The sequence below is a fragment of the Arachis hypogaea genome, chromosome 8 (genome assembly GCF_003086295.3).
Source record: "Arachis hypogaea cultivar Tifrunner chromosome 8, arahy.Tifrunner.gnm2.J5K5, whole genome shotgun sequence".
Lineage (NCBI taxonomy): Eukaryota > Viridiplantae > Streptophyta > Magnoliopsida > Fabales > Fabaceae > Arachis > Arachis hypogaea.
In genome coordinates this window covers 38,676,126-38,704,083 of record NC_092043.1, presented here as the reverse complement: position 1 = coordinate 38,704,083, position 27,958 = coordinate 38,676,126, and the positions used below count along the sequence as shown (strand labels likewise).

Here is a 27,958-nt window from a genome sequence, read left to right as displayed (position 1 = left end):
TAAATTATTTTAAATTTTAGATAACGAATGTTAAAATTAATTATTAATAAAAAATTAGACTTTTTCATATAAAATAATAACTAAAAATCTTATTATTTAACTTTTTATGTGCGGATATCTTGGTCTTCTTAGTCATAAATTTTTGTCAACTTACAACTTTTTTGTAAAAGTAGTTTGATTTTATAAATCTTTTGTGTCATGCATAATTTATACTGTTAGAACAAAGTGAACTATAATTTAAAAAAAATTATTCTCGTAATGTTATTATGGATAAAAATACTAGTTCTAATATAATACACAAATGCATTAATGCTAACTTAATACATGAATGATGCACAAATGAACTAATGCTAACTTGATGCATAAATGAACTGATGCTAACTCATGCCACTGATATGATGAAAAATGAACTAATGCAATTTAATAAATTCTAATATAATACACAAATACACTAAAACTGAACTAATGCAATTTAAGAAAAAAAGTAGAAACAGAACAAGCTCAATTTCTACAATTTTAATACAAATAATTTAAATTGCAGAATACAACAAGTTATCATAATAGAAACATAATAGAAGCATAATGAAAAAAAAATCTCAAGGACCTATTTGTCCTTCGAACTTTATTTGCAAAATGATGTCAAGGACTTATTTGTCCTTCGAACTTTATTCCCCTTCTAGCGTGGCACCGTAATGGACATCTGGACACCGTTTCAGCCACGTCAGCCAGTTTCGTTTGGTGTATGAGAGGCAAATAGATGAAATGACTAAATTGTCCTCCATTTGTTAAAGTCAGAGACTTTTTTGTATTTAAATTTTGTGAGGGATGTATTTGTCAAAATTTTAAAAAGTCAAGAACCTATCTGTCTTTTTTCCAATTTTTTAATATAAAAAAAGATTGTGTGTTATCTGTGATAATATTTACTGCTATATATATTTTTCTAATATTATATTTATCTTTTTAATTTTAATTAACAAATATAATCCTTAGATTTTAGTGATAACAATTGTAAAAAAATCTGATGATCGATTTTATGAAGACAAATTTAAACTTTAGCGATATAAGAAGATCCAATTTGTGTTGAGGTAATATATCCGAGATTTGTATATATCACCAAACTCCAATAAAACTGAAAAATATCACTGTGAAGTCAATATCAAAAATGGCTAAATTATTCCGAGTAAGTACTTTATTTTTTTTGGATTTAGATCGTCTAAAGTTTGAATTTTATTTTAGAAAATAAAGTGTAATCTTTTACCATTAATTTTACAGGTGGGACCAAAAATAAATATGAAAGAGAAACTATTCAAAAATAGAAGATCATACTTTACTCTCTAAAGTGAAATTCAAACTTTAGAAAATCCAAATCCATTTTTTTTATCCGTTAATTCTTAAACTTATGACAAAAATGCATTCTCATTTCAAACTAACAATCCTTTCAAAAAAGAAAAACTGGTCTTATAATTTATAAATTTAGAAATTAACCAATTAACAAACAAAAATAAAAAACTAAAATAACTTCCATTGAAAAAGAATTTGGATCCAATTTAGGTTTTCCTCATTTTCCCCCCTTTAATAGAAAAGGAAGAAAACAATAATAAAAAGGAATGAAATGAAATCTGAACTATAGTAACGGTGGGATACTGTGATGAGGTGTCGGAACAATCATTTGGGGTACACCGCGAAGCACTAGATCTTCGGGCGTGGCCGTGAACCCAAAGCAAAAACCATTCTCTCTCTCTCTCTCTCAAACACCCCGTACTTCTGGAGGAACGAAACTCCATAACCATCGAAGAAGCATACTCTCACTCACTTCACTTCACTACACTCTCCTCCGTTTTCCAATTTCCATGGATCTCTGCTGAGTGCTGATTCTGTAGAACCTCCTTTCCGCAGATCCATGGCAAACTTCCTCGCTCAGTTCCAATCCATCAAGAGTACCTCCGATCGCCTCGTCATTTCAGGTATTCCTCCAAAATAGGGATCTCCTCGTTATCGCTCTTTGCTTAGCATTTGATCTATTCGTTTACATAGCTTCTTAGCAAATTCGAATTGCGCAATCCTAAAAAAGTTCATTTTTGTTTCACTGATGGATCAGTTTTTTTGGTTGGGAATAAATTGAATCAAGCTTAGTCACAGTTCAGTTTATATTGTTTGTTTGGATGATCATGTAAATGGAATGTATCTATATTTGGCTGTTCTATGTGCAAGGAACTTTGGAGAAGTGAAGTTTACAACATTAGCTTTTTGTGTGTGAAAGATTAACGGCTTTGCACTTTAGTATGATAATTGCTAAGTTGTCTTAACTTGTTCTCATTGGTGTGGCTAACTATCATGTATGAAACAATTATGCTCTCAGAAATAGGCTATCATTGGTCTGGATGTGACTGGATTTATGTTCCTCATTGCTGCATCATTTTCTTAAATATTTTTTCTTATGATTTTTTTTTTCATTTTTAGTCGAGGATGTGAGTGACTTGTGGCCGGCTGTCAAGCCTGCTTTTGAAGCACGGTTGCCGTTCAAGCAAGGGTCTTTGAATAACAAGACACGGAACCCTGTCTTAGTCGAGAAGTTGCCAGCTGAGTTCATATTAACTACAGATTCAAGGCTACGGAGCCGCTTCCCTCAGGAGCAGCTGTTATTTTGGTTTCGAGAGCCGTATGCAACTATTGTACTTGTTACCTGTGAGGTAATGTGTATTCTTGTCTACTGCATGTTTTAAGGTCTAGCAGAAAGCTTCAGTGATATTGTAACGCCTCAGGTTAGTTTACCATGTTTCATGGCTAATTGATGAGAATGTACTCATTGTTGATGAGATAGGGTGCTGTGGTAAATGAGTGGACACACTAGCTAGGATATAAGTAAGAACATTTATTAAGGAGAGAGAAAGTTCGAATAGGATCTTCTGTAGAAAATATGATAAATTGCGTTCTTATCTTAGGTGGTTTGGTCAAGTGAATAAAAGACATGTATAATCCCCTTTAGAAATAGAAGATCAGATGGAGAGTAGCTGAATAGGTAGAGACTAAAGGAATGGCTTGAATTTCAATGGCTTGTTTATACACATGGTTAACAATAAGATGTGAAGTCATCTTTTGGTTAATGTAGCTGAACTCAGCTATTAAAAAACTTTGTTGTTGTAGTCATGGATTTGTTGACTTGTTATGGATGCTTTTGTATATAACCTAGCAAAGATACTTTTGTTGAATATATGAAAGAAAAAAAATGCAAAGCATACTGGTTCAATTGTTACCTATAGCAAATTGGGAATTTTATTGGGTCCATGTATTTGTACATTTCATAGCATCACATAGAATGAAACATTCTTTTTATGGTATATAGTTTATTTTGATACCGTCAAATTGAACTCTTACTCCTTTCCTTTTTCGTTTTCTTTTTTTTTTTTTTTTGGTTGGGGTGGGAGTTAACCATAACAATGTGTAAGTCCGCCACTGCTATAGAACACATATTCTTTGACTAGGTGTTATTTTTAGCTGTTGGATGACTAGCATCTTACCCTTATCATAGCCTTATTTATTAGGTGGGTTGGAATTTAATCCTAACTGATCGCATCATATATATTGTTTACGACAAGGTAGTGGTGGGTGTATACTTTGTCCAACCCTTAAATCCAAATACTTTTAGTGAAGGGCCATCATTCTTAAGGTAAAACCATTTTTTTAATCCTTGAATGGTTGAACCTAACAATTTCAGCTTTAGTATTACTAGTACCCTAACAACCTCTTATATCTTTTATATAAGATTTTTGTAGGCGTTGCAGCCATGTAGTCACTATTGTTAATCCATTTTGGTTCATGGTATATGTCTAATATCACTTCCCAATTGATCTCATTTCCATATTTAATTGTTGTTCGACTTAAAGATTATATCTCAAATCCTGTTGGGTTGGTTCAACCAGATGTCTATAGCTAGTTTGTTGCTTATGGGAAATGTTGGGAGAGTATTGGGTGATACAATGATTTTTTCACTTTTCTGGGAGTTTTGAAAATGACTGTGAGAGCAATAATTGGAAACAGAATAGAAATATATTTATAGATACAATGATATTTTCCCCTGTATTTTTTGGAAGTTCTGCAAATGCAGGGAGAGTAAGTATTGGTACAACGATACTGAAGTTTGTTATAAGGAACTTCCTTTCATGGAGTTGATGAAGAATTCTGTTGTATTTCTCGCATGATAATGCTGAGCATTACTGCATGTGGGAAAAATAGAACATATCCAAATTATCAATCATTGGAATGTAAAATTTTTTTATTCATTTATTCCTATCATTTTTCATTGCAGTTTTCGAATCTGTTGTGTAGGTTAACTCTCACTTTCTCTTGCCAGGATCTTGATGAGTTCAAAACGATCCTCAAACCACGTCTGAAATTAATTGTCCAAAATGATGAGAGAGAATGGTTTATTGTATTTGTATCTAGAGCTCATCCAGCAAATGATAAGGCAAGCGCAATGGCAAAAAAAGTATATGCCAAACTTGAAGTTGAGTTTAACACCAAAAAAAGAGAAAGGTAAGCTTCAAAAATTAGATTTGCAATCTTATATTGTTCACTCCTCGTTCCTGCCAAAAATATTGAATGGCTTATCAGCTATATCAGTCTAAATTGATTTTTTCTTACTCAAGGTTTTCTTGATTTTTTTTTTTTTCAAAATGGCATATCAATGTATAAAAATAGGCTTGGAGTATAATTTTGAGGGTTAACCCTGTAGTTGCTTTCTATAGCATCATTCTGCCATATTTGTATCTGTTTACTTATTTCTTTGTAAATTTGATGGTAAAATTAGAGAAAGCTGTAAGGAGCAGTTTTACCAAAATTAGAAACAGTAGTCGTTCATTCAAGCTTGTATTCTTATTTGTTTCTGAAATACAGATTGCTTGGTTATTTAAAAAATTTATTTTCATTCCCTTTTGACACTTTTTAACACTGGTTGAATCCCATTTAGATGCTGCAAGTATGATATACATTTGCCTGAATCAAATTTTTGGGAAGATCTAGAATCAAAGATAATGGAGTGCATCAGAAATACACTGGATAAGCGTGTACAATTTTATGAGGAAGAGATAAGAAAGCTCAGCGAACAGCGGCTCATGCCAGTCTGGAACTTCTGTAATTTTTTCATTCTGAAGGTTGATCCTTTTGTTATGAATTATGGACATCAGTGCAATAAATGTTTCTTAATGCCCAAGCTATTCATTTCATAGCCTATGGTTTCTGCTGCTTCTAAAAAAATCCGTGTTTTGTCTTCAGGAAAGCTTGGCGTTTATGTTTGAAATGGCACACCTCCATGATGATGCCTTACGGGAGTATGATGAACTTGAACTCTGCTATATTGAAACAGGTGCATACTGCTTAGCTTCTTTTGTTGCTGTTGTTACCAAGATAATGTTTAGCTAGCTGTTTTGTGCTTTAGAAGCCCTTGTGGAACATTACAGATTGTTTTGATCCAAATTACGGACTGAATACAGTTAACAACACTGGAAAGCAAAGAGACTTTGGAGGGGCAGACCATGGTGACGATCAAGCAGCATTGCTTAATCCAGGAAACAAAGCTTTGACGCAGATTGTCCAAGATGACTCATTCAGGGAGTTTGAATTTCGACAGTATCTATTTGCCTGTCAATCAAAGGTTTGTGCTAACTAAAACACTTCTATTACACGAACCATGTACATATTTTAGTGCCTCAGTTGGAAAGCATATTTAGATTGATGTGTCTTTGGTATTTAGCGTTTATACACTTGGCTGTATCTTAGTAGTGCAATTCATTTAATTTAAAATGCATTTCATAGTCAAACTAAAAGCAGTCTATTGTATGTCTTTAGAAAGTCATTAACTTTTGTAACTTTATATCACACTCCCTGTTTCTCTAACTTTGATCTGGGTGTATCTGCTTATTGGATGTGCTTTTCATAGTTACCTTATGTATATGGGTTTGATCCCACAAGTACTTTTAACAAATATGATGATAGGACAGCCTGGAACCATATTTTATGCTTATATAGAGTTCTGCATTTGGTGAATCTCCTTTAGGTTTTCTTAGAGAAGTATGACATGGAAGTTATTCATCATTTAATGTTAAAAAAGATTAGTGATTAACGCTCCATTGCAACTTTGGTCCGTAAAGTTTTATTGATATAGTTTTATTTGAGTTCTCAATGGCATGGGTTGGATAGTAACCTGCAACAATGCTTAATCAGATTCCCATTACATTTAGTGACTAATTATTTGATTACCATCACATGGCTCACAACTTTAGTGTAAGTTTGCAGCTCTTATTCAAGCTAAATCGTCTATTTGAGGTTGCATCAAGAGGTTATTCGTTCATAATAAGCTTCTCAAAATCTTTGGCACTGCATGAGGTATTTGATTCTCTAGTTCATAATCTTTTCACTGGTTGCGGTTATTACTAAGTTATTTCAGTTGAACCATACAATTCTGTTCTATTTGTCTGGTTTTGAATTCTGTATGACGTTTCTTTTCAGCGTATTCTGCCCTTTTGCATGCGTGAAACCTGGGTGGTAACTGCTTGCTTGGCTTTAATTGACGCAATACTTTCTAATTATAATGATGGACTTATGGCACCTGACATAGAGAAAAGGTTCTTTCATCTTCTAGGTGACCTATATTCGCTAGCAAGAGTGAAGGTAGATGCATCATGTTCTCCTTTTTGACCCATATTAATATTTTTTTGTCCCGGTTGATTACTGATTACACTGATATTATGCATCGAACCATTGTTCACTAGTCCTGCTTTCTGAATTTTATATATGTTGCAGTTCATGAGGCTTGCCTATTTAATTGGATATGGAACTGAAATTGAAAGAAGTCCTGTCAACAGGTACATTTCATACTTATGTTATCTTGTTGTGATCAATTTTGATTCTATTAGTTAATAATCTAATGCTTATTACACCACACTTGGCTAGATTCCTTGTTTTCATTGTTTGATGATGATTTGTTTCCTTGTGAACAGTGCTGCTCTCAGCTTGCTATCTTGGCCTAAGCCAGCAGTTTGGCCTTCAGTTCCTGCAGATGCCTCAGCAGAGGTGCTTGAGAAAGAAAAGGTAATTTGTAACCAAATTGTTATCACATAACAGAAGATTGTATTACCCAGTGAGTATAAACTCAAGAAAATATTATTAATTGCTTATTGCATCACTATACTGATTTATCTTTCCTAAGGTTAAGTATTTCAATTGAAGGTTAAATTTGACGCTATTAGCCATGAAAGAGGAAATTATCCTATCCAGAGCTGATATAATTTTATAGATCACAGTCATGAAATTTCAGCAAACTTATTCATCTGATCTTCATCGGTAAAAAAAATGTAATTTTTACTACTGGGTCTGTTACTCTGCTTAAGATCTGGAGGTTGGGACTTAAAATATTTTCCTTTAAAAATGCATACATTTTACCCAAGCGAAAGGGAATAATACACCATAAAACAAAATATGCCTATTTTTGTCATGCGGAAGTTTCAATTCCACATTTTTCACAAATTCTGTTTCTCCTAATACTTGCTTGGAGGCTTCTTGTCATTTCTTATTATCTTAGTATCAGAGAAAGTGCTTTATATTCCCTTTAATAGAGTTAGAACTTTACTCAAAAGTAAAAAGAAAAGAATAAATTTACTCAAAAAATGTTTTCCAAACACATTTTATTTGTTGAAGCTATTATTATTTTCCCGAGATTTTTATGTATGCAAGTTCGCTTTAAATTATATGATTTTGTCTTTGCAGGTGATTCTTCAAACTACGTCTAGAACCAAGCCTTTTGGTATCCAGAGGAAGCCCCTGCCTCTTGAACCTACTGTGCTGCTGCGAGAGGCCAACAGGCGGAGGGCTTCACTTTCAGCTGGAAATGCATTTGAAACATTTGATGGTCGCCAGGGTATAACCGAAGGGTAATGAATAATGTATTTTGTTCCGAATGGACTCACTTTCATTAATCTGTACAGAATTCCTATGTTGCTGTAACAGTTTAGGTTTTATCACTCTGATTTATATACTGACAGATCAGGTTTTGATGCATCCACAAGGATGTCGCCATCACAGAAAGTACCTCCAAGTTCCATACCGCGCACTAATTCTTCACCTGGAAACTTTGATGGCTCAATTGACCGGCCTATGAGGCTTGCTGAGATTTTTGTTGCTGCTGAGCATGCTTTGAAGAAAACAATTTCCAGCCAAGAACTGTTGAAATCATTATCATCATCTGAGGAATTTGAGGTACCATTATGGGCTGACATATAATTGTAAGCTCATTGAAATGGCTTTTTAGGATCCCTTAAGAGAGTTTCCCATAATTTATATCCATTTCTCTGATTGTTTAGCATTAATTTATAGTGCCATATGGGTATTCTCTTTGTTAATTTTCTTTCATGTTATTGCCAGCAAAAATATTTGGAGCTAACTAAAGGTGCTGCTGACAATTATCATCGTTCCTTGTGGAAAAGACATGGAGTTGTCCTTGATGGTGAGATAGCAGCTGTCTCCTTTAAGCATGGGCATTTTGATCAAGCTGCAAAGTCATATGAGAAGGTTTGTGCACTTTATTCCGGTGAAGGATGGCAGGACTTGTTGGCTGAGGTCCTCCCTAATTTAGCCGAGTGTCAGAAGATACTCAATGATCAAGCTGGTTACTTACTATCTTGTGTGAGGTTACTCTCTCTTGATGAAGGATTGTTTTTGAACGAAGAGCGTCAAGCTTTCCAGTCAGAACTTGTTCGTCTTGCCCACAGTGAATTGAAAGACCCTGTACCTCTAGATGTATCATCATTAATAACATTTTCTGGAAATCCTGGACCACCGTTGGAGTTATGTGATAGGGATCCTGGTACCCTTTCTGTTACTGTTTGGAGTGGTTTTCCAGATGATATAACTCTTGATTCAATTAATCTTACGTTAGTGCCAACATCTAGTGTTGATGAAGGTGCAAAGGTATTTCCTGTTGGGCATATTAATTTACTGATTTTATCAATAGTATGGAAAGCCTGCTATTTTCCACTTAACTCCACCAAATAACTCAACTATTTTAATTATTATAGGCATTGCAGAGTTCTACACCTAATGTGTTACATCCTGGTCGGAATACTATTACCTTGGATCTGCCACCCCAGAAACCAGGATCTTATGTTCTTGGAGTTCTTACTGGGCAGATTGGGCAGTTGAGGTTTAGATCTCATAGTTTTTCAAAAATAGGTCCTGCAGATACTGATGATTTCATGAGTTACGAAAAGCCGGCTAAACCTATTTTGAAGGTAATTTACCCTTTTAACAGGAAACAGGGTGAAAAATGGTAACTGGTCAAATATCAGATAGGCATGTCTTTATCCATTTTATATTCCTATACCTTGCATTTATGCTTTCCTCTTACCACACCTACAAAACCTGGACTGGTTTTCTACAGGCTTTTGTTATATAATCTCTTTGCTTTGTTTAAATTACAAAAATGGGTTTGCATCAGTTAATAATTCCATTTTTTTCCCTTTTAGGTGTTAAGGCCTAGAGCTCTGGTTGATCTTGATGCTGCTGTTTCCTCGCCTTTGTTAACAAATGAACGTCAGTGGATTGGTATTTTAGTTCGACCGATAAATTATTCCCTCAAAGGTGCTGTCTTGTATATTGATACTGGCCCAGGGTTGGAGATTGATGACTCGCATGTCATTGAGATGGAAACCTATGCTGGTGTATCAGAGAATGATGACAACAAGGTGCAGAAAGACGGTGCTCAGATAGACTCTTTAAATTATGAGAAGAAGGTTGAACGCTTGACTCTTCATAATGGAAAAATTGAGTTTCCAAATTGGGCAAGTGACACTCCTTCTATTATCTGGGTTCTGGTTCGAGCCATGAGTGACATGCTCAGCAGAGGATCATCATCAGGTGAAGATGGTGATAGAAATATCTTGATGATTCCATCCATGTGTAGTTTGTATTTAATCATATGTACTTATTTTGGCTATTTTTTCCAGTTACAACTAGGAGAGAGAGCATTGTAGATGCCATGAGAACAATTGCTCTGAACCTTGAATTTGGAGTATACCACAATCAGATATTCGAAAGGTTTTTCTACTTTCCATCATTCTTTCGGTTTAATCATTATAATAGATCTTACAGCTGTTGACTATAAGTACCATGTGTAGTGCTTCTTTTTATGCCATTTGTTTGTTGATGGTGTGTTGCCTTGATATTCAGGACCCTGGCAGTTCATTTTACATATCCTTTCTATGTGACGACACGTGTAACCGATAAATGCAATGATGGTACATTGCTTTTGCAGGTATGAGTGCATTTTTTCATGATTATTTGATTCCTCTTGATTAGGTAGCCAATCATTCTCTTAAGTTTATATACATACATACATACATGAAGACAGAATATGTCAAATATTGCAAAAATATGATCTTTATATCTTTAAAAAAGATGTCAAATTTTGTTTATGTAACAACTTGTCATTAACGTTGCTATCAGTTCATCTTGTTATTTTCTTTGATAAAACATAAAATGGTTCTGGTTTAGGTTATACTTCACTCTGAAGTAAAGGCTACACTGACCATATATGATGCTTGGCTTGATCTTCAACATGGATTTATTCATAATGGTCAAACTGAGGGTAGACCTAGTTCAAGCCTCTTCCCACTAGTCATATCTCCTACTTCCAAAGCAGGAATTTTGTTTAGTATCTGCCTTGGCAAGACAAATGGAGAAGGTAATCACATCTTTCCTGAGACTGGTGAAATGATTTTAAATTAACACTAAAAGATATGACATTACATGAAGAATACTTTTATATGTCTTAATCCATATTCAACAATAAATAGTTTCCAGATTTGGTTCCTTTTGGTTAAGCCTTTTTTCCCTCTTTTTTTCTTAACAAACATCAGCTTTTCCTATTGTAAAAATCAGTTTTTCACAAGCTTGTATAAATTTTATAAATAACCAAAAAATTCAAGAAAGCGGTTTTCACCATTTCTGAAAATCAAAAAACAATAGAGAGAAAAAGAAGGGGGGGGGGGGGTAAGCTAAACAGAATAGCTTATGGTTAAAATCAGTTTTCATCCTTTTTCTCTACTAATCAAATTGTAAAAGGCTTTATCAATAATCAAAACTAAATGCCTCCTATTATTTGCAAACTTTGAAGCATGAACACTTCGTTGAGTTCTTATGTCTGTGTTGGATACATTTTGAACACGACACTTGTTCGACACTTCAAATGCCTCCTATATTTGCAAACTTTGAAGTATGGACACTTCGTTGAGTTGCTATATCTACGTGTTGGATACATTTTGAACACGACACTTGTCCGACACATCTTTCATGTCCAATTATGTCAGTAAAAAATATTTCTTTGAACACACCATTGAATCTTATGCTTGGCCTAAATTTTTTGAAATGATTTAGAAATAATGTGTTATTAATTATTAATACAAAAAATGATCTAAATTGCTTTGTATACTTAAAAAGGACATTAAAAATATTTAATAATAGTTCGTACAATCAATAAAATATAAAGATATTACTATAATTTGTCTACAAAATTCTGTATGTTCTGACCTGTGTCTAACAAAATTTTAAATCAATGTGTCCATGTGTCCTGTGTCATGTCCAGGCTTCATAGTTTGCCAATGACGAGCAGTATTGGTATGGCAAGGATTCACATTTTATTTTATTTATGTTTTTCGTTAAAGGTATTTTACACATGGACTGATGGACAACAGAGGGGTATTTCCTGAGAACGTGGCACTATGAGCATACATTTTCATAATCTTTTCAATAGTACAATCAGTTAAACATATGACTCTGTTTTTATGGATTTTTTATATTTTATGATCCTGGATTTCAATATTATGGACTAACATCTACCAGATTTTCTCCTAATAGCATTTACCTTTCAATTACAGTATCCTGATTTCTTCAATTATGAACTAATGTGACTATTCAAAACACAAAAAAACTCGTCTATTTTCAGAAGACAGAAAGCAGCAAGAAAGCATATTAAATATCAAATATGGAATTTCTGGTGATAGAACAATTGGAGCCCACCCTCCTGTCATGGATGAATCTACTAAAGTTGATGGTGCCAGACAGGAGTTGATCTTCAAGAATGCAATTACTTTGCAAAGGCCTGTGCTTGATCCATGCTTAGCTGTTGGTTTTCTTCCTCTCCCTTCAGATGGTCTAAGAGTTGGGCAACTAGTTAAGATGCAATGGAGGGTGGAAAGGTTAAAGGATTTGGATGAGAAAGAAGTTCCTGAACAGAATGTAAGTCCAAATAAATAGGGAGAAGTATTGGTCTATGTGTTCAAAGTTGTGTGATTGGTTTGACAGGATCCAGGATAAAATTCATTCTCCTTTTATTGATTCCTTACCTAATCTTCTCTTTAACTTTCCAAACATGCTAATTGAACTCTCACTTTGTTGTATTCTTCCTTCAATCCATTCAAAAACCATCAAATCAAACCATATTTGGTTTCAACACATCTCATTCTGTTTCAATGCTAAAATAATATTTTTTTTCTTTTTAATTGTGACAGGATGAGGTTCTATACGAGGTAAAAGCGAATTCTGGAAATTGGATGATAGCTGGGAGGAAACGAGGGCATGTGTCGCTCTCCCCAAAACAAGGTACTTGGATTCATTGACTTCTATTGAAATAATATTTCTCTAAACTGAGAGCAACATATTTTGCATCAAGACATGATATTCTTGTTGGAATTACTTTCAATCCAGTATGCCATTTTTGATATTTGATTTTCTTTCTTATCATGATAGGTGCAAGGATAATTATCTCAGTATTATGCATGCCACTGGTAGCTGGCTATGTTCGCCCGCCTCACCTTGGGCTACCAGACGTTGATGAAGCGAATGTAAGCTGCAAACCTGCTGGGCCGCATCTGGTTTGCGTTTTGCCCCCAGCTCTGAGCTCATCCTTCTGCATTCCAGTCAATTCATGAGCTCACCGGTCAGCGCTATTGTTCCACAGAAGTTTTATCTAGTTCGTGTTATCTTAGTGAAATTTGAGAAAACTTTACATAGTTTCATTAGTTTGTGCCAAGTAGGAAAGTGTAACATTTTTTCCCTATGATGTTTCATTGCATGAGAAATCTTCATAGTTATATTTGTGTTTTCTGATGGTGTTCCAGATTATTAGTCACAATCCCGGCGCTTGTACAGTGGAATTTTGTATAATATAGATATTTGGATCAAAAACATTCTTTTTGTCTCATAATATGATTCGAATTGCCAGGAATGATCAACATTTAGAAATTTATACATTTTTTTGTGTTGCAAGATTTGCCATTAAGTGATGACGAATTTAGCACTTTTTATGAGTGGCTTTCCCTCTTTTCACATGTAGGTTTCGTTAATAAATTAAGGTATGACATAAATCTTCCATTCACTGAATAGTCTGTGTAATCAGCAGGTATGGAACTATGGATATCAATATCATAGGTAATTAAGCGTTCGGAAATTGGAATTCATTTCATTATTGCATACTGAAGTAGAGTAATTGAAGTCAAACTGCTGAACCGTTGAGGGCAAGCATAAAAAAAAGTAGATAAATGTCACAGTCTATCTAACTAAAAAGAAAAAGGTCCCACCGAGATTTGAACTCGGGTTACTGGATTCAGAGTCCAATGTCCTGACCACTAGACCATGGGACCACTATTATTACGATGAAAAGGTTGTAAAATAATATGATATATATTATACTTAGATCCTTGCTTTCCAAAACTTCGGATTGAAAAAAATGAGATTGAATTCTGTGTGTGAAAAACTGTAACGTAAGCAATAAAAAAATTAATTAGGTGGTTGGAATGAATGAAAATAAATAATTAGAAGATATTTTGTTAATTTTACTTTTTGTTAGTAGAAGTATAGAACAATATATTTTTTAATTATACTCTCAATTAGATAGGGTAAGAATATTTTATATGTTTCAAAATTTTATAATTTACTATGAACCTGATTTTCTTTTGGTCATGGAAAATGCACAGAATAAGTAAATAAAACATTTTTCATAGCAGTAAAGAACCACGCGGGGCCATGATTTAATGGGTTGGCTCTCGATCTCAGCTTACCATCATCAATTAGCACCTATTGCCCCAACATACAGGTTTTGAATCAGAAAAATATTATATGTATTGTTTTTATATACATCTCTTTTGTATATTTTTTATTTTTAATAATAAAAAGTAATTAATAAGAAGTAAGACAAAATAAAAAAAATTGTCTTTAATACTATTGAAAAAAAACAAAGAAATATATAGAAAAAAGTAATGCACGCCATTTCTCATCTTTGAATAATATGTTCACGTGTTACTGTGTTAGGCATTTGTGTGAGCCTCTCATGAATGTTTGGGTCACCATTCTTAAATTGAACCCAAGAAACTAACCCTACATTAACATAGGCAACTAATTTTTCTTGCTATGATGGCATGATGCCATGAGAGGCACATAGCAGACACGTGCAAATCATGTGATGCATTAATGGAATAGAAATGGGGGCATCATGAGATTGAGTAAGAGTGAGCAGCCACATGGGGAAAATGGGACACCACATTATTGGTTCAGCCTTGGCATTGATTAATTGACAAGTGTGCTCACTCACTCACTCACTCTATGCTACAATTACTAATTAAAAATCCAAATGCATATATTATTTTTTCAAAAATATAAAAAAATTTACATTAAATTTATGCACTTTGTTTCACATTTTAGGTACTATATATCTACGGAAAAGACTTGGCTTGGACACAAATAATGATGCTACTATGTCCTTCGAAAACAGAGTCTCGTCAAAATTCATATATAGGATTGGAAACATTTCAAGTGCATTGGAAATACCGGTTCAGTGCGTTGATCTAAATTATAAAAAATATATATAATATATATTAATTAAAATCAACGGTTAAAATAATTGGTACACTAGTATTTTTCGATAGGATTTGTTGAATCAGTTTGCCGGCAAAAGTTATGGGATTTAGGCTTAGATTGGATAAACAACTTAATTAAGTTATTTTTGAAAAAATAGCTTAAATAATAAATACTTATATTAAAGTAACTTATAAATAAGTTATTTTGTATTTGATTTTTTAGTTCTAAAAGTATTTATTTTAGGAGAAAAATAATAAAAAAAAATTATTATAAAAAAAGTTATTTTTTTTAATTTTTCCTTAAACACTAAAATAATTTTTTAAAAAATTATAATTTTATTTTAAAAATTGTATCACACGTTAATATTACACCTTTTTATAAATTAAAAATTAAAAAAGTCACTTGTAAACTTAACCAAACGAGCCTTAGTTTCTTACGTTTAATAAATTTATACTTTTGAACAATAAAATTCTAAAAAATGATTCGTATATAATTTTTTTTTATCAGAAATAGGAACGTGTGTACTCAAATTATGAAATTTGATAATTCTTTATCTAAATATGAATATTAAGAAAATATTATAGGCAACTTTAAGAACGTGGTTACTGAAATGTGACTCGTATTGTTAAAATGGTACAAAGTACAAACGAGATCGAAAGGTCGTGTTATGAAATTACTTTTTAAAAAAATTACATTATTTTTTTAAAAATTTAAATTAATAAAAAATATAAATAATTATATTTTTAATATGCTATTTACACTCTTAACAAAAATAAAAAATGTTAAAATTTTACTAACAATATCAAAAAATTATTAAAAAATTATTATAACTGACCAATTTAATAAGGATATAACTATTTTTTATAGAAATAATTAATTAATTGCTAAATTTTGTTATACAAATAACATGTCATTTTTTTAATTTTGATATGAGATAGGAATAATGTATAGCAATATTATTGAGATGTAGAAAGATTTATCGAACTATAATAACTGCATTGAAAAAATTGGATGGTCCGAGTGGAGGGATAGTTATCAAACAATTCGATTATACAAATCAATAATAAACAATCGAACCCACGCCTCTCCTTAACCTTTAAACTTTCTCTCACTCATTCCTTTCACTCTAACTCTTAGCTCACTCACTCTAAAACTCACCCCAATCCCATTTTTCTCTTCTCTTTTTTCATTGTTGGACAAAATAAAGTGAGAAACAAATGTGCCACCACTAAAATATCAACAATGCCTAGGAGATTAAAAATAAAAGAAGTTAATCGTTTAGAGTTTTACATTGTTAATTATTTTGGTTATTTAAATTATATAAGTTTTTGTTATTAAATATTTTGATTTGATAAAAATAATAGTAATAATATTAGAAATTAGTAAAAATATTGTAGTAATAATTATTAAGATTGTAGGTATGTATGCATAATATTATTTTATTTTAGATAAAATAAATTTAAAAGATTTTTAAATAATTATTGAATTAATTGTTATTATAAATATATTATTTAGATATGTAATTGAGGATTAACAATTTGTTGTTGTGTGTTATTAGTTAGATATTTAATTAATATATTTGTTATTATATTGTATTGGAAGTGAAAGTTTTAAAATTGTTTGAATATAATAATTAATTATTCTTCATTCTTAATTAGTAGTAATTAAGGCATATTATTATTATAGTTGCATGAAATCGAAACCGAATAAGAAATAATAATAATAATAATAATAATAATAATAATAATAATAATAATAATAATAATAATAATAATAATAATAATAATTGAATTTAGTGTAATTTAAGTAATGAATTATGTTAATAACACTAAATTTTAAATAGAAATTTAATAAATTATTTATGATTATTAATAAATTTAGTGTTATAAAAAATATATATGTATAATAATATTAGAGGTGTTTAATATTTTTTAAAATTATTCTGATTATATAAATAGAAATAATGAATAATAATTATTATTATAAAATATATAAAGATTAAAGATTAAAAAATATATTTTTAATGTATCTAATCATAATATTAGATTCATTTAAATTTTATTAATTATTGTTAGAAGCTAATAAATCGGACAATTTACTTAAATAAAATAAGTAGAGATTAATTTTACTTAATTCCAACTTTCTAAATATCAAGACGCATATGCAACTTTTTATTTATCTATAGAAACCGCTACTGCCAGTAGCGCATTAGAGAAGAACGTAAACCGTCACTGGCAGCCGTGATTTACATGAAACAATGTGCCAAATAGAAACCGCTATAGGTAGTAGCAGTTTCTGTACAATTAGAGTTGATCATAAACAGCTATAGACAGTAAACCGCGGCATCTGTTGTTTACATTGAAAAGGGCACATAGACTTGAGGTGTGTTAGCACATGGACTTGAGGTGTAACACCTTAATATTCAAATCCTTATACTCGAGTCATAAGTCAATGATAATAAGGTGGTACGACTCTCAAGGTGGATTTTTAATACATAATTATAAGTATAATTGAAAGGAGTATTAATCGAAAAGCCTGAACAGAGTAAAAATAAAATCACGAAGCCATATCACTCACGCATCGACAACTAAAAGATAAAGTGTGAAGTCGAAAGTAATATACAGATAAGGCATTAAGGAGAATAAGAGAAGAACAGTATATAGTTATATAACATAAGTAAATATCCACTAGTCGCGACCCACAAAGTTTAGGCCTAGGGTATAGTATAATAGTAGTTGACAACAGTATCTCCTAATCTCTCCCAAAAGAAACATAAAAACCTCTATAGGCAAGTTCAAAAGAGTTCAATACATAATATAGGCTTTTCAAAATAAAGGTGGAGAGATTCTAAGCAAAATATAAAATAGAGAATATAAGGATCTTTGCCATCCATCAGATGAACCACATCTCACTTCTGAGCACCTGGGCCTGCATCTAAAAAAACAAGAGATATATACGGAATAAGAATCCCCGACCCATGAGTTCCCAGTACGGTAAAAGTGTCAAAAAAATACAATGCATTGTAATAAAAACTCACTAAGCATCCTAAACTTCTTTTCACCAAATATTCATCATATGTTCTTGATAATCCATAAATAGGCAACTGTCATAAGAGAATGCTAAATATAATTCATCTTCCTCATGCTTCCTAACTTTCTAACTCTCCAACGAATCATAATCAGAATCCTAAGCAAAACCATCACCAGTTATTCTGTCTCAACAATTCTATATCAATACTTCATACCTCACCTGGAGCAAGTGAAATCACTTCACTGCGTATACCCAGGGAGCTCAAATTATCTCATTTTCTACCTAGAGCAGTGAAATCACTTCACTACGTCAACCCAGGGAACTCAAATTACCTCATTTAGAAATCATCATTTTAAATTAATCATATCATTACTCCATCTCAACAAGAACAGCCCTCAGCATCAACCGACACCAGCATGAGGGACCTCTCAGTTGTACAAACACAAACAATACAAACAAGTAATACACAATAAGGTACAAATGGAACAAGTAGCACATAATCAGGTAACATAGCATGTTTGTACAATTTAGCAATCCAAAACAAATAGGCAAACCCAAACAAGTCAAACATATGCAAATGATGTATGTCTGCCCTATGGCTGATGATATCATCTGTCGGTTACAAAGCCAACCCGACATGTCCTGGTAGCTAACCATTGGACAGTCCCTGCGAGCGCGCATTCCTAAGGTCAAAATCATAATCAATCAAAATAAAATATCCATGGGCGAGAGCTCATCCAGAAAAGTATAAGTGTCCGACCACATCTTACAATGCAGGGTCAACAGAATCTCAGATCTCAACCTGGAGCAAGTGGATCCGACCCACTGCATCTACCCAAGAAAATCCGAAACTCAGATAGTTTCACAAGTCTCAAATCAACCTCGACTGGGAGCAAGTGGGGGCTAACCACTGCATCTACCCTAGGAGTTACAAACCAAACCTGGAGCAAGTGGAATCAACGCCATTGCATCTACCCTGGCAGGTATATCTCACCACATCCCGGAGCAAGTGGATCAATGCCACTGCATCTACCCAGGCGGATGTTTAAAAGCTCAACCTGGAACGAGTGGAATCACCACTACTGCCGCTACTACCCACGCGTCACAATCTCTTACCTGGAACAAGTGGGACGAACCACAACCCTTGCTACTACCCAGGCATCTCAAACATACATTCATTCAAAACTCCATAATTAAACTCATTTATCATAATCCTCCTTTCCCATCTCATACCTGGAGCAAGTGAACAACGCCACTACCTACTATCCAGGGTCACACTTCATATTCAACATTTTCCATCATTATTCATTTACAACATTAAATCATTAATCATATACAACATTAAATCATTAATCATATACATATACATACCCAGTCATAATTCAGTTCTTATCACAGCCATCCGACCTGTACTATACACAACACTTTCACCATCATCTTCAGCAACTCATACAATCATCATTACTCATCATTCATCATTGATTCTCACTTTACTTCATCCTCAAGTCACCACATGTCCTAGCTTCTTTTCATTACTAGGCATACTATAAAAATTTAGGACTTAAAGGACGAAAATAGAGGCTTAGAAGTCTAAAATTCGGCTTTAAAAACTCAAAAATTAACTTTTGCTTAAAACGGGGTCACATGCGGGAGTTGCCCACACGCACGCGTGGAAAGAGAAAAAAGGAAGTGGCGCGTGAGCATCGTTCATGCGCACGCATGGGAAGCAGAAAGGTTGCGCAACGCGTGCGCGTTAGTCACGCGTACGCGTGGGTGCATTTTGTGCTCCTCGCACAAAACCAGCACAGTACCAGCGCAACTCTCTGAATTTTCAACTGAGCACTTGCATCAATACAGTGATGCGTACGCGTCGACCAAGCACACACGTGAGAGAGTAAAAATTATGAGTGACGCGTGTGCGTCGGCCATGCGTGCGCATCGGAGTACGGTTGGAAAGAAACTGCAGAATTTCATTTTTAAACCTCAAACTTCTGCCACACGTAACTTCTTCTACAAAATTTCTTTTTTAACCATTTCTAAACCGTTGGAAAGATTATTGAATAAACTTTTATAAAAAATTTTATTTTGAAGAATTCCTAACTCCGAGGACCGAGTTTACAGACCACCGAAGTTGGTCAAAAATTAGTTTTTTACCCAAAAACAGAAATTACCAATTTTTCCAATGTTCATAAGCCAAGTTCATTTCCACTCATCCAAATGACCACAACCCAACTACATTCACATAATTACACTCAACCAAAACCAAAGCTACTTCATCTACACAATTCAATTCAGTTTCATCGCCTTACACTTCTAAATTCCTAATTTCTTATTATTCCACACTCCTCCCGTTTACTCACACACTCAACATTCAATATCCATTCAATCTCATCTGACATCACACAATACACACATCACTTACCTTTCTTATATCTTTCCGGCCTCCGGCCTAAGAGTCACGGCCTCCGACCCAAATTCACAATTTAAATGCATATTCTACAAATCAATATTCATTTTTTAATTCATCAATTCTCAACATACCAAACTTACAAATTCACTCAATTTTCAACCCAATCATTAATTTACATTACATATCAACTATACATATTAGTACCAACTATTTACACAATCCAAACTTAATCGTAGGGGCATCTAGCCTAGGAATTCTCTTCACACCACACGGTACTTAAATAAAACTTAAACCGTACCTCTTGTAGCCAAAATAATTAAGCTTCTTCTTGGAAGTCTCCACCAACCCTTAGTTTCAACTCTTACCAAGGCCCCACAAGCAATATCAATCTTCCAATTGTGCATCAAAATCACCAAATACTCTAACATAATCAATTTTCACACTTATAATCAACCTAGGGTTCATGAAATTGATAAATCACAAGGGTTAGAGGGTTTCTTACCTTAACCCATAAAATTGGTTGATAGAACTCACCAATGGCTCATACTAGAGCACTCCTAAACAACCAAAATCATAAAATTACTCAACACCCATAACCAAACTCGAATTTAAGGGGGAAAATGAAAACTGGGTAGATGATAGTACAATAATCACCATAAAACTTAGATAGAATTGTAGAGGATGAGAAGAGTGACGCGTGGCCGCAAACGGCTTGTCAATCAGAGTTTCGGAGAGAAAGTTATGGTGATTTGAAGTTTGGAAAGCTAGGTTTTCTTTCTCTCTTCTCTCTATCCGCCCCACACCCCTTCCTTTAGGGTTAATGAGCTGAAATACTCATAACTGATGTTTATATATGTTGGGTCTTGGGCCCTATTAGGCTCGATTCACTTGTTTTAGTCCGTTGGTCCAACTTTGAGCCAAAACCTTTAAGTTTAGAGTTTTAAATCGTATTTTAAATATTTCTACCTTCCCTAATTATAAATCCTAACTTCTTAACCTTATTTACTGATAATCAATTTTTTCAGCTGTAGTACTAGACAGATCTTAGTCGGTACTGCCGGTCAAAATTTCAGTGCGCATTTTTACGCAGAAAACTATGTTTTCCGACTCAGAAAAATCCACTGAGTCCAAATATCAAATTTAAATTATCAAATTCCGATGGATAAATTTTCTAACCATATTCACTCGTATTTAATTTATTATTTAATTAATTACAATTTGACCAGATTTTACATTCTACTCACCTAACAGAAATTTTCGTCTTCGAAAATTAGATATCAAATCTTCATATAAGCTCTCTCAATAACTAATATGGGTTCAACTTGCTACCCCGCCCCGCCAAAGGGCGAACTGGCGGGTTGACGGGCCGGCCCGCCTCTTTTTTTTTTTAATTTTAACCAAATTTTTTCTTTTATGATAAAATTCTAAGTACTAACGATTATTTTATTTTATAATAAAATTATTTCATCAAATTAGTTTTTTAATATATAGAGTAATATCTTAAATTAATTATTAATTCATAAAAAATTATAATTAATCATAATAACTTTTTTTATTGAAATTAACAATAATAAAAATAACATAACAAATAATAAGTCTCAAAGTCTCAAACATAAGTGCATAATAATAACAAAACAAACACATAATCCACACATAAATCCTACTATAATTAAAACAAAACACCCAACATAATTCATTAATCAACAAGACACCCAAAAAAAATCCTTAAATCAACACACATAAATCAATTATCAAATTCTAAATCAATAAAATTTGAATCTGATCCGGAAGTTGAAACACCACCTCGTCTAGCACCTTGAGGATTCACATCTTCACCTTCACCTTCACCGACAATTAGAAGAATACCCAAATTTAGAACAAGATATAAATACTTAAATGTTATATTTAACAATGTAATTACCATCAACAAATCCTTTATTCCAATTGTAAGTACAAATCAGAGCCTCAACATTTTCTGGCAACATTCGACTTCTATATTTGTTAATGACATAAACTCCAATACTAAAGGCAAATTCCGATGCAACCGTAGTAATTGGAATACTTAATAAGCCATGTGCCATGATTGATAATTTCGGATAACGACTCTCATGTAATTTCTACCATTCCAGAACATCTAAATCTTCAAAGCAATCCTTTGACAAAAGTGGCTCCTCCAAGTATGTATCAAGTGGATTCTTTCCATAAAGACCTTAGCTTGATGGTTACGTTTCATCAATTTCTATCAAAATAGAAATAATCACATTTTGTTAGGATAGAATAATGATAATTCATAAGAGGATTTAAATATGTTAAACATTACTTACCCCAACAATCGCAAGTCGCTTCTTGCATGCACTTTCAGGGGTATGCGCCATGGATGAAGATTGAATACTTGGTCCTTTTTGCTTGAACAGTTGGAAGAGAATTCTTGTCATATTTTTCAAAAAGTTTGTATAATTTTTTTTCATATGTTCCACCTTCCCTTTTGAAGTCTCAGCATCAATCTCTTCATACATAAGTTCTAAAGTAGAAATCTTAAGTCTAGGATCAAGAATAGCACCAAATGCAAGAATGACACTATACTTTTCTCAATGCTTCTTAAATTTGTTCATCATATTTTCTCCCATACTCCTTAGAAGCTCATCTTCACTTCTCAAACTTCTCATCAAAACACATTGAATATGATAGACTTGTAGAAAATACAAATTCGAAGTAGGGTAAGATGTGCAAGAAATCAAATTAGTAGTTTCATACAAGGGGTATAAAAATTCACATATCCTTTCAGCTCTTCCTCATTCATCAACCAAAGGACAATACTTATAAGCATGAACGGTTGTCTTCAAATACTCAAAGGCCTTCCGATACTTGATAGCACTTTTGAGCATCATGTACGTAGAATTCCATCGAATAGTAACATCTAGATGCAACCCACTTATAAAATTCAAACCCTGAATTGCTGAAACACATTCTTTAAACCTTATCATTCTACTTTCGCATCCCCTTACATATTTCACGCTTTTCGTAATCTTATCCAATGCATCATGAGCAATTTTTAATCCATCTTCCACAATAAGATTCAAGATATGAGCAGAACAATGAATATGAAAGAACTCCCCATCACACAACAACCAATCATGCATATTTAATGTACTTTTCAAATGATCTTGACATGTATCATTAGCAGATGCATTATCTAGTGTAAGAGTCATAATCTTCTTTTCAATTCCCCATTCATTTAAAAGCTCAAAAATCTTGGAAGACAATTCAAATCCCGTGTGAGGAGGAGGCATATGACAAAAACTCAAAATTTTACTTTGAAATTTCCAATTCAAATCAACAAAGTGAGCAGTTAGGCATAAATAACCCTCTGTAGTGATGGATGTCCACAAATCATAAGTCAAACAAACTCTATTAGGAATGGCTACTAAAGTACTTTTAAGCTTTTCTTTTTTCCTTGAGTAAATTTTCAGTACATCCTCCTTAAGAGTAAGTTTTTGGTGGTTTTAGCGGTTTGACTCGTTTTGCCACTCATACTTTCTGTGATGTGCATTAGGCATAACCTCCTTTAGTGCTGGCAAGAGACACTGCATCATAGTTCAAACAGACCAGAAAATAACAAGTATAAAAATACTAAATATAAAAAGTATCTGCAGCTAAAACATACTAACACTAAACCTACGGCAGCAGATAATAACATACATAACCGTGATTAAAATAGCAAGAAAAAAAACATTAAGATAGTAAACATAACAAACATTATAAGTTAAAACATTAAACTTATGTGATATTCGGGGATACCTTTTGTTGATCGCTGATAAAGTTCCAACCATCGTCAGTGCGTTACCAAAGATCTTCTTGTAACAATCCCATAAACCATTTTCAACTAGCCTTTGTCTCACTATCAACTACTGTATACGCAATCACATAAAAATGATTGTTTGCATCTTGTCTTACAGCTGACAATAAATGTCCCCCATAAAAACCCTAAAGAAAGCATCCATCTAAACCTATCAAAGGGCGACATCTAGTTTTGAAGCCCCTTTAGCAGGCATATAAGTAAATGTACAATTTATCAAATAACAAAGGAGATTGAGGTATGGACTCCACTGCCAACAATGTAGATGAACTTGCATTGCTCCTATATAAATATATAATTTGGATTATTAAGTAAGAACTGTAGGAAACACATAACAAAATGATTATTACATATATAACATAAAAATTTTATTATGAAGTGTTACTTTTTGAAAAAATATAACAAAGTATATATCTTAGTATGACAAGAATTCACTTAATTATATTCCTAATGCATACAAATTAAACATTTGAGAATGCAATTTATTTCTTGCTTAAGAATCAAATGATTAAATTTCAACATGACAAACGTGCAGACAATTATTGAACTTATGTTACTCAAACATTCTCATTGTTTTGTTCTCAATAACACGTAAACACTTGATTGAGATTTTTATTAGAATGGTTCTAGTGAAATCTGATATTGATGGTTGTATAAGAAGTGATCATGACATTGATTAGCAAAGAAAGTCAGTGTTAAAAGTAATTTACGCTAATGTTCTCAAATAATTGAAATATCAGGAAGTGTTACTTTTTGAAATAACATAACAAAGAATACCTGTGTATCTCATTCAGGTAGTCTCACAACTTTTCATATTGCACCTTCTTGTCACCAACATACTTCTCCCTAGCCATCCAAGTCCTTTGTACAACATTTTGTCATTCAGTATGACATTGTAATCAACCTTCATGTGATCACATGCCTCTACATGTATCAAAAGTGGCTGACTCAACAATCTCTTTTCTAGATTTTCTGCTACCCAATTTTGATCTGACATATTGCTGCCAAATTCTCTTCCACAGGTGTGAGTATGGTTATAAGTCTTTATTTGATACTCACCTGACCGTGGGTTCTTTGAACAATATATACGCCAGAGACAATAATGCTTCTCCGATTCACCATTTTTCTCACCTTGATTTGCAATATTTTCATTATCTGCCGCATTAGCTTGTCTTTCTACCTCACTGGCAGTATCTCTATCATTGGCATTAGCTCCACAATCTTTATCCACTACTCCATCATTGTCTTTCTCACCTTTAGCTTCAGACTCATTTGTTGCCACCACTATATCAACTTTGTCATCTCCACTAGCTTCCTTAGCAGCTTTTAAATTTGCATTTTCTTTAGCTGCTTTTCTTGCCTTTGCCTTGACTTTTTGCACTTCCTTTCCAGGCATGAATTCTCCATGTATACAAGCAGCCCTGACCCTTCTCTTATTGTAAAATATCCTCTTACCCTCTGCTATGGTGAAGTCCTTCAAAGCCTGCTTAAACTGTTCAAGTGACTCAAACTCCATGTTCAGCTGAAATTGAACCTCCCCAAATTCTGCACTTGGATTAAACCAATCAAACCCATTTCCTCCACCATCACTTGAGTCTTCTGGAGTCAACAATTATTTAGACTCATACTCAAACTCAATGTCAATTTAGGTAACAACTCCACACCAAGTTCTTCAACAAGTGTAGCAGATTTTCTGGACTTTGATGCAGTCTCATTGGCACTAGCAAGTGTAGCATTATTTTTGTTGTCACTAGAAGTCCCATTAACAACCTTTTCTATTCCAGCAATCCCATAATCACTCTTATTGGGTCTGGTAGGCCCACCATGACTCTTTTTTTGAACAGATGGTCTAGCTACCCCTTCTCTTCCAATGCCTGTCCTTTTTTACTTGTCATTGCATTTGCCAACTGGCCCATTAACAAGCTTACCAACTTTTGATTTCTTATGCAAGGTCTTTATTGGAGATTTCTTCTTCCCATTATTCTTCCCTTTCTTACCACCTCTAATTGACTTTTCATCTTCACTTGAATCCGAAAAACTATATCCGGAAGGTGGGGGCTTGTACAGTGCATCTTCTGTAGATTCATACCCATCATCACTATCAGAACTCTCAATATCTGCATCATTATCAACACCATCATCCTTAGCACTAACCTCTTGCATATCCACCTCCTTAACACTAACACCACCATCATCATTAATGAACTCCGTATCTTCTATCATTGCATGGTCAAAATAGTGGTAGAATTCGTCAGTATCCTCATTTAGCATCTTGTTCTTTTGCAGAGTTTTGATCTCTTTGTTTTCGTGAATTGGGTGAAGACCGAATTCTAAGTTAGTAGAAGTAGGATCATACCAATATATTGCCTTGTAGTCATGGTAACCCAAGTCCAAAAAAAGTTTCTTTAGGTCAAAGAAACATATCAAGTCAATGTCCATTGGGAGAAACTTTTTGACTTCTCCATTGATGTACACAAGTACCCGCTTGTTGTCTCTAACAAAACTTTCACCAGGTACCACATCTTCACTCATCTAAATATCAAAAAATAAAAATCTATCATAACTTAAACAAGTAACAAACACATTACAACAATATTAAAACAGAATCCAATTTTTTAACATCGACATTGTTAATATTATTATGAAATGGCACAACCTAAATCAATTTACAACTCTGACTTAACTTATACTAACAACACACTATCTTTGATCTACCCTACACAAGACATGCATGTTCGTCATACTTCAATCTTCACCTCCAATTTAATTCAGAAAAAAAATTAGTAAACTTACCTCCAACAATGGCAATATGCACGACACACCACCGTCACCAACCAGTCGCCGTCAAACCATTGTTACAGACTTCAATCAACATTAATAGAGTTGAGGAAGATGAAGAATTACCTTGTAAAATTTGGGTGAGGGTTTAGGGTTTTAGATAATTTCAATGAGAGAAAAGAAAAGGACATGCGTTTTTATAGTAGGTCCTCATTTAAAATATTGTCGTTTTATAACACTTCCATGAGAAAAGTTGGGGACTATTTTGTCCTACTCAAAATGACATCGTTTAGAGAAGCACTTAAATAACGTCATTTTGGCCACGTGTGCAGGGACCAATGTGTCCTGGAAGTAACACATAGCATTAAACCTGACACATCGTACTGATCACCTTCACATAAGAGAGAGAGTTCGATTAATCAATTAAACTTGGACTAGAAACGTATATGACATATATCTAACAATTTTAAAAATAAAAAATTTAGTTAATTTTTTTAAGGAACAAATTTGTTAGACCGTCAAATCCTCGAGGACTTATTTAAAATATTACTCATTTATTTATTTTTCAAGTTACATAGCAAACATAAGCAACTGTTGTATGTTATGATCAAGACATGGTTTATCAAATTGGTCAGCCACAAGTGGCAGCTGCTCAGGGAGAAGGCCAGGATGCAAAACTGGCAAATAGTGTACGGCTTTTTCTTCATTTTCTTCTTCCCCTGCATTGCACATGATGCAGATCAAAATTTTCATTTTTATAGGACCGTCCTGTTTGTACTAATTTAAACGCTAGGATAACATAAATAATTCATCTCATGCCAGAATTTAACATTTTCCATCTATGGATGGGGTTTTGTGGGCCTTTCCTTTTTGTTTGGACCTAATCATTCTTTATTGGACCCAATAAATTTTCTCGACATTAACAGAGTCATATGTAACATTAGAAATTTTCAGGGGAATATTAGAGCAAATCAATTCTCTTG

At 33.4% G+C, this 27,958-nt stretch overlaps 1 protein-coding gene and 1 non-coding gene across 5 annotated transcripts; one reads left to right on the top strand and one right to left on the bottom strand.

Moving 5' to 3' along the window:
- Positions 1-1,526: 1,526 nt before the first annotated feature.
- LOC112707365 (trafficking protein particle complex II-specific subunit 130 homolog) lies at positions 1,527-13,233 on the top strand. Of its 4 annotated transcripts, none has more exons than XM_025759071.3 (21): positions 1,527-1,964; positions 2,461-2,690; positions 4,352-4,533; positions 4,967-5,150; positions 5,272-5,362; positions 5,490-5,650; positions 6,292-6,381; positions 6,505-6,666; positions 6,799-6,860; positions 6,996-7,086; positions 7,762-7,925; positions 8,037-8,250; positions 8,416-8,961; positions 9,069-9,281; positions 9,516-9,906; positions 9,996-10,086; positions 10,219-10,303; positions 10,543-10,732; positions 11,993-12,285; positions 12,558-12,648; positions 12,796-13,233. In XM_025759071.3, exons 1-21 carry the CDS (start codon positions 1,901-1,903, stop codon positions 12,975-12,977), a joined length of 3,777 nt encoding a protein of 1,258 aa, XP_025614856.1. In that variant the 5' UTR covers positions 1,527-1,900; the 3' UTR covers positions 12,978-13,233. The 4 variants fall into 4 exon arrangements, with proteins under 4 accessions (XP_025614856.1, XP_025614858.1, XP_029144373.1 ...); XM_025759073.3 differs by having other exon boundaries at positions 1,604-1,964; positions 8,061-8,250; XM_029288540.2 differs by having other exon boundaries at positions 1,605-1,964; positions 2,461-4,262.
- A 383-nt stretch (positions 13,234-13,616) lies between these two features.
- Positions 13,617-13,688, bottom strand: TRNAQ-CUG (transfer RNA glutamine (anticodon CUG)). The gene has a single exon. It is a non-coding gene; the product is annotated as a tRNA-Gln (tRNA).
- Positions 13,689-27,958: the final 14,270 nt, after the last annotated feature.